This window comes from Haliaeetus leucocephalus, unplaced genomic scaffold (genome assembly GCF_000737465.1).
Source record: "Haliaeetus leucocephalus isolate CR32 unplaced genomic scaffold, Haliaeetus_leucocephalus-4.0 Scaffold668, whole genome shotgun sequence".
NCBI lineage: Eukaryota > Metazoa > Chordata > Aves > Accipitriformes > Accipitridae > Haliaeetus > Haliaeetus leucocephalus.
This window is the reverse complement of record NW_010973104.1, coordinates 5,603,248-5,610,918: the sequence shown is the minus strand read 5'-3', so window position 1 is coordinate 5,610,918 and position 7,671 is coordinate 5,603,248. Positions and strand designations below refer to the sequence as shown.

The following is a 7,671-nucleotide window of genomic DNA, read 5'->3' as shown; positions in this document are numbered from 1 at the left end:
GAGATGATGTCAGCGGCGGGCTGGCAGCCATGGTGTGAGGGCAGCGACTGAGGCGGCCGGCCCGGCGCGGCGCGGCGCGGCGCGGCGCGGCGGAGCCCGGCAGCATGTCGGGGCCGAGCGCCGTGTCCGACCCCCAGCACCCGGCGCGGCTGCTGCGGGCCCTCAGCTCCTTCCGCGAGGAGAGCCGCTTCTGCGACGCGCACCTGGTGCTGGAGGGGGAGGAGATCCCGGTGCAGAAGAACATCCTGGCGGCCGCCAGCCCCTACATCAGGTACGGCCGGGGCCGGGGGCGGCCGGGGGTGGCCGTTACGGTTACGTAAGGAGCGGGCACGGCGGCTTCTCTTCAGGAGGGAAGAGTGAGGGGAGGCCGGGGCGGGGGAGACGGGCCTGCTCTCCCCGCCGGGGCTTTGCCCGGGCGGGTCCCTCCGGAGGAGCGCTCGCGTCCTCCGCACTAAAACTGCCGCTCTTTTGGGGTTTTTTTTTTCGGGTTTGAAAGGCCGCTTAACCCGCTGGGGCGGGGGGGGAACCCGCCACCGAGCGCCTGGCGGAGGAGAGCGACCCAGAGAAACCCCCCAGCGCGTACCGGCTGCGGGGGGGTCGTTGGGCCGCGGGGCAGCTCCGGTCCGCCGGCTGCACCGAGTCAGCACTTCAGGGTCCTTTCTGGTTGGGTTGGTTTTGGGGTTTTTTTTTTTCCTTCTTAATGCCTTTTAGCAAGACAAGGCTCCAGGAGGTGGTTATGGATTCTGAAGTACGTCAGCTTTCAGATTAAAATAAAAAATCGTTTTTTCTCCCCACCTCCTGTTCCCTCGTGCCCGTACAGTACCCGAGAACAGAACTCGGAAATTGCCAGAGGTGTCAAAGCCCGGCCGAGCCGCCCGCTCTTGGCAGCGGGTGCCAGCGGCATGTGCCGTCACAACTGTGCCGTTGGACGGTGAGCGCTGGGGAGGACCCGCTGCGTTAGCACAGTCATGGTTTCGGAGGTGGCCCGGCAAACAGTCTGTCCTGGACCGTGAAACCCATTTCATGAAAGGTCCTGCTGCGGCCACTGACAGCGGTTTGACCTTCTCCGTCGCACGAGTCCGATGACATCAAGTGAAAAGAATATACCCGCCATAAGATTTTTATAGTACGCATCTGCACATCGTAGAGGGCAAACGAAACGTACAAGCAGTTAATTCCAAAGGGTTTTTATTTTTAAGTCCTGTCATTCGCCGGTAATAAAGACATTAGTTTTGTCTTTGTAAAGTGGGAGCAGACCTTTCAGTATCACTTAAACACAGCATTACCGTAAGTCTGTAGCAGACTTTTCGTAATGGTTGGGCATTCCTTCTAGTTGTAGCTTCCTGGGAAATTGTCATAAAATCTGCATCTTTGCGCTAGGTGGGGATGGGGAGTCTGTGTGCTACTCTCCAAAAAAAAAATGCAACCTGCTTCAGTGTTGTATTGTCTGCTTTTAGGCAACATGGTATTTTGGGTGACCATTGCAGTACAACTTCGACGTTCTCAAGTACACAAATAAACTAAAAATAAATAGAGTATGAACTTGGCGATTAACTTTTAAATGGGTGTTGATTGTGGACGGACTTAAAGAAACAGTTTTCTGCACTGGTTGACCTAGCAGAGCTGAGATATGAAGTGAAATAAAATTCACAGAAGGAAGATCAGCAAGAATTTGCAAAGAAGACACCACGGAGCCTATGTACTAATAATAATGTTTTTCACTGCTTGTCTTGAGAAGCAGTTTTGGAAGACTGTGGTGAAAGACAAATTAAAGATGTGAAATTGAAGTGAGCCATCGATCCCATACTCTTCAAAATGCCTGAATGCTTTTTAGGTTGTTGGTCATCATATTTTAGATGACCGAATGACATATCTGAAATTAAGGTTCAGAAGGGTTGCTCTAGGTGGGAAGAGGTCATTTTCTTGGGAAAACTGCTGTTCTACTCTAACAGCAAGATGAGTTTACAGGAAACATCCAATTTTTTATGGTGAAAAAGACTGCTTAATTAAAAGATATTGTAAATTTTTCTGTGGAGAAGCTCCCTTTCACAGAATTTCATCTTTAAATATTGCATTTTGTTCATCTCTGAGAAATGTACTGGGGAAACATGAGTTAAGTGTGTGTGAGGAGTAAGAGCGCCAGACAGAACTACATGAGCAACAAAACTTGTAGTCGTTAGAGTTGTGGTTTTTTTAAACTCAAAATTGTTCAGGTTCAAATCCCATGAAGGAACTCATTAACTATGTGTGAAAGTAGGTTACATGCATTAATATATAAATATGATTAAGTTTGTTGGGTTTTGGGTGTTTTTTTTTTTTTTAAGCTTACTCATCTTTTCTCCTCGGGCTTGCAAGATGTAAAGAACCAAAATACATGTACCTAGTTCTTGTATGGCACATTAAGAAACACATTTATATTGCTTACCTTTGCAGAGCCTAATTTTTACCTGCTGCATATCTCTCTTCTTTCTATCACTCCAGGATCTGTCTCTTAGTCCAGCTGGTCTTCACATTGGGTAGAATTGGTCAGGTAGGTTGCCGGTGTTGGAGCATTACGTTTCCCGCCAAAAGTAACGTTTCAGCGGCTCTTTTTGGAGATAATCTCCAGCCTGTAGCTAGTCTATGGAAGTCCCATATAAATAAAATGATCGGTTTAGGTTTCTATATAAAGAGTTACTGCAGGAGACTCAATGCTTTTATGTCCTTGTATTTTAAGGGTAGGTGATTCCAAAGTGTGCTCCAGTACCAGAGGTTGTTACAGTCTCCAAATGCCAATTGATTTGGGTTGCTCTCATTTGAAAAATTCCAATGTAAAGCTCAGAAAAATCCATTAACTAATTTCAGAAGTAAAACTTGGAAGAAAAATGAGTGGATACATGAAACAGACTTAGCAGTGAAGCAGTGGAAGTATGAGTTGGTGTGGTGTTTTCTGTATCTGGCTGTGTCATTATGTATTGTGGCTGTGGGCAAGTTGGTGGGCGAGTTCAGAAGCTGTGTAGGGTTTGCATGAATGCTTAGTTTAGGGTGTGAGTAGGAAAATAAGTAGGCATGGACTTTCTGAGGGGGTGGTTGGGTGTGAGCAGAGTCTGTGTGTGCTGAAGGATTTGTGCAGCCACAGAGAGAGGAGCGTTACCTGTTTTTTAGTTTTGCATGGAAGCTGTTTGGCTGACTGGTTATGAGCAGGACACTTGTAAATTATAGTGATGTGGCTTCCCTCTGGTTATTTGGCAACTGGATTATCCATGCAGCTCAAAAATGGCAGCTTCAGCGGGGAGAGGACAAAAGACGTGAAGGGCACGCAGAAACACACGGAAGTGTTAACTGGTGTCATGGGTCCCATCTGCCTTTCTTGCCCGTAGGCTAGCTTCTGCAAGTACAGGAAAAAAAAAATAATGCCTGTTTCACAAATAAATTTTCAGTCTGTGGGACCAGTAAGACTTCTACTTTTTGCGGTAGTTTGATTCTTGAGGTTTTGCCTCAACTTCTTAATGCCAAGTTGCTTGTAGCTCGCTGAGAGCAGTGAGGTCTGGGGTGGTTGTGTGAATTCCTACAGAATTGCCGTATATGTACAGGTTTATCTAATCCCTCTGTGTGCCCCTGGAGCAAATCCTGTCTTTTACAAAACACAGACGTCTTCCTGCATATCTCTACATCTTGTGGTATGTTCCTGAGCCTGAGAAAAGGAGGATTCCTTAGGAAGACACTGCCATAGGACAGAGCGTGGTTTGGCTCAAAGTGATGTTGCTGTGCATCCCAGAGAAGTTAAATTCGAGCCAGGTTAGCTCTTGATTTTCTCTTCTGTAACAAATCAGCCAGAAGCCTGCACTTTTTTTTAGCACTTTTTGTCCTGGCAATTGCCCTAATGTAGGTACAATTGTATTGGCCTGGTTTATTTTGTTTAATTTGTGGGCCTAGTGTAAATTATGGTGGCATAAGAGTGCTCTTGCCAGAATAAACCATGCTTGCACTAGTAAGTTCGGTGTAAGTTGTAGCATATATCCGCAAACCTTTTAGAGGATAGATTTGGTCCAAGTATTCCTGGTATCCTCAGCAGTAGCAGCAGATGTTCTCATCTGAACAGACCTGTCACTGTCTGGCATGAGTTGTTCCTGGCCAGCTGAAACTTGCAACTCCTAATATTTGGCTAGTTTACTGTCTGCTTGCCTGTATCGCAGGGAGCATGTGGGAACTACCTTAACAAAGAGGATATTTAAGCTCATATTCTTAGATGAACTTAATGTTGTTACACAGGGATTTTGCTGCTGTATTAGAAATTAAATTAAGACATTTTTGTTATCTGAACAATTTTTGTCTTTGGTTTTCACGCATCTGCGTGAACAGATTACAGATGGGTGCATGTACTCTACTGTTCCCCGAGGCTTTTCTAACTTAGTAATGGACCAGTAACCATATTTTCATCTTTTTCCAGATGAGCATAATATAGCTAAACAAAAATAAAAATGTAAAATTAAACTCGCGTTATTTTCCGTTTACTTGTATTTACAAGCTGTAAATGGATTTTGGTCAGAAATAACCTGACAGCATTTGCATCTTCTCACTGGTGCTGTTCAACCTTCTGACATCCCTAAAACATTGCAGGCCTTGTAAGAGCCTTGCACAGCCACAAAACCGTAACCTCTCTGCCAGTGCCAAAACAGACTTCCACGGAGATGTGGTGGGACGTGTCCCCCATCACTAACTCCTGTCCTTTCCTCTGCATGCTGGCACTTGGAGTATTTGGAGTTGTCGTGAAACCGTGAAAAGGTGGTTTGCTGAGACATCGTCCTTGTTTAAGTGTGTCTGTGAGCATCCCTAAGTGCTGGTGCAAAAAGTGGGACGGGACGTCCGTTCTGCAGCGCACTGAAAAGGTGTGTCTTGACAGTTTTCATTACACTTGTTAAACAATAAATACTGTAGAGAAGGTGAGGTGGAAGCCGATGTGTGCCAGTAGCTTCTGCTGCTTATTTCCTGATAGCTGTTTGGTTTTTATTGACATTTATAGAGACCTTTTATAGTGTTTTAAAACTTTTTTCTGTTTGGGACTAGTACTGAAGTCATGAATACAAGCCACTGCTGAAGCTGGGAGGTACTTGGTTGTCAGGACCCTGTGCTCTCAAGTTCTGGTTTAGCTGAATCACACTGTGCTTGTGCCAGGGCTTGTTCCCTCTTCACTGGGCGTGCAGGGCAGCATTGTGGTAACAGCTCTATCAAGCAGGGCTCTGAAGCCGTGTCGTCTTCGAGGTTTCTTACGAGAAGTTTGTTTATGGCAGTCTCCTGGGAACTTTACAGGATGCCCTGGCAGTAGGAAGTCAGGAACAAATCAGGCCAGAATTTGCTTCCAGACTTTTAAGGCTGTTTTTTAAATTAGTTAAGTTTTTGTTTTTTAAAAAAATGAAACTAAAATGTTACCTGATGTTTTAGTGATAACTGAGTTGTAAAGTCTCTGTAACTTTGAGAAACGATAAATCAAAATAGTTGCCTTGTCCAGAAACTCTCTACCTGGCATAACTCAGAAGTGCCTGAAGGCATGTTATGTTAGGATAAGTAGTTGAGGGGCAACAATGATAAAGGTATGTTGAAAGCTTATGGTTTAAAAAGGGATTTAAAAATCACTATACCGGGCTTGAGTGGGGAGTTGTTAATTATATTCCTGCTCCAACAAGCCCCTAAAGATGGCCTGAAGGGAGGAAGCAATAAGGTTCTTATCCAGCTCAAAATAGTAAGAAAGTACAGTTGGGCTGCTCCTACACGTCAGGCAAAGGGAGAACTGGAAATCAGAGCATCTTGTTTACGCAGGAGAGCTTGAGATGAAATTTCTTGTCCTTTCTTTGTATCTGAAGACGTGCGGTTCATCTGCATGCCTGATGTAAGAGGCGAGTTGGGGTGGAAGGAGGTGTGGCAGGATGGAGCTGCTTGGGATGTCTGGGTAATTTATACTCTGTAGGTTGCCTTTACACCTGCATTAATTGCCTTGTTTGGCAAAACTTTTTATTGAAAGAACCTGTTTTATTAATAATTTTTCTTCCATGCTTTAAAATGTATTTTGTGGCTGGAACGGGGCTGCTCTGAAGGTGCTCATGTGTCTGGAGAAAGATCTGGTGTTGATGAGTCTGGACTTCTTGATTTGTGTCTTGGTTTTTGTTTTTTTTTTTCTTTGAACCTGTTTTGTTTGCATTGGTCTCAGCTGCAGTCACTAAAGGAACTTCTTCCTCGTGTGGACCGACAAATACAAAAACTAATGGTTTTAAAGAATTTGTTTCTTCACTGTCTGTTCAGACTTCTTATTTCATATATTGTACAAAGCTTTCTCTCTGTCCTGGTACTGAGTACCAGTGTAGCGTTGCCTATTCATAGGGGAGTGTCCAGTCTCGTATTTGTCTCCCATATTGTATCTATGCCACCGTTTAATATTTCCAAGAAAACAAAAAAAAAAAATCACTGGTATGGACAGTTCTGAAATTGCTTGTTGCCTATCGAGGAAATACGTTCTTAATACCATGTGGTTAGTGGCTCCGTTATGTCCTCAGGCACGTTGGTTGTTGGTTTACATCTCCTGAAAGACTTTAAGCTGCCTAGTACAGCTGTTGTTATTGTTTATGGACATGGTTAGTACTCTGAATTGCAGACTCTTGGCTCTTCCTTCTTGTGCTGGTGAAATCCACACTCCTGGTTCCTTTTTCCTCTTGGCTGTGCCATCACTTTCTGTGGTATTCTTGCAGATCTCCATTTTCCAGCTCCTGGCGTGTCCGTAGTTCTGGTGCCTCTCTCGGCTGGATTCCCAAAGAAACACACAGCGCTTGCCACATCTTCCAGCAGTCCCACGATACTACTGGTGCACTTGTAATCTTGTCCATTTGACTTCATACTTACCAGCGATTATCAAAATCTTCTCTGACTCTGATGCTTATTTCTCCCATGTGCTATAACGATAAGTGAGATATAAAAACCTGATTAAACCAAGTTTTCTCAGGAGGTTCATTGGTGTTTTCCAAATAATGATTTTAGTAAGTCACAGGAATGTTTGGATTATTAGAGACAGGCTGCACAGCATTGCATTTCTTAAATGTATTTAATGGTAAGTTTAACAGCATGGTATGGTACCGTACTTGTTCCTTCTAAAAAAGCATTTTTAACATGTTTAAGAGCAGATTTAATTTGAAAGAAGATGTATTTTCAAGTAAGATACAGTTCATTTCTTGGTTTAAAACTGTATTCCAGAAATGTCTTCCTTTGCTTTTCCAAGGAAGTCCTAGTTCCCGAAAGCTACATAATAGGTGTAACACTGCTGTTTAGCAGAAGGCTAAATTTTCAACGGATGTGGGCTGGAAATCTCATGAATTGTCTATTTAGTGAGTGAACTTGAGTGTCATGTGTAGCACAACAATGGCATAAGTATGATACAGATTTAGTTACTTAAGGAGATGCTTGGATGAGTGTTCCATGCCAGCTAGCCTGCTGCCCATAGAGGAACACGGATTAGGTATTTTTTTCCCACCTTTTAAAGACAAAGAAAGAAAAAAAACTCCAAAGCACCTTTCTAAATCCAATGGCAGGTATTTCTAATACAGGAAGGTACAAAATAAGATCTCTGCTTCATGTGGGAAGAGCTGAACAGCCGGCTGCTGAACCAGCTCTACTTGACTACATTTATAGATCAGGCTGAGCTCTGCT

General features: G+C 44.2%; 1 protein-coding gene across 2 annotated transcripts in view; it reads left to right on the top strand.

The window, feature by feature from the left end:
- Positions 1 to 88: 88 nt before the first annotated feature.
- The window catches only part of GAN (gigaxonin), a 29,513-nt gene continuing 21,930 nt past the window's right edge, over positions 89 to 7,671 (top strand). For both annotated transcript variants that reach the window (XR_775156.1, XM_010579672.1), the window contains exon 1: positions 89 to 271. Coding sequence is in view for 1 of the 2 variants with exons in the window: in XM_010579672.1 (XP_010577974.1) it covers positions 105 to 271 (167 nt within the window). In the remaining variant the exon portion in view is untranslated. The remainder of the gene's footprint in view (positions 272 to 7,671) is intronic.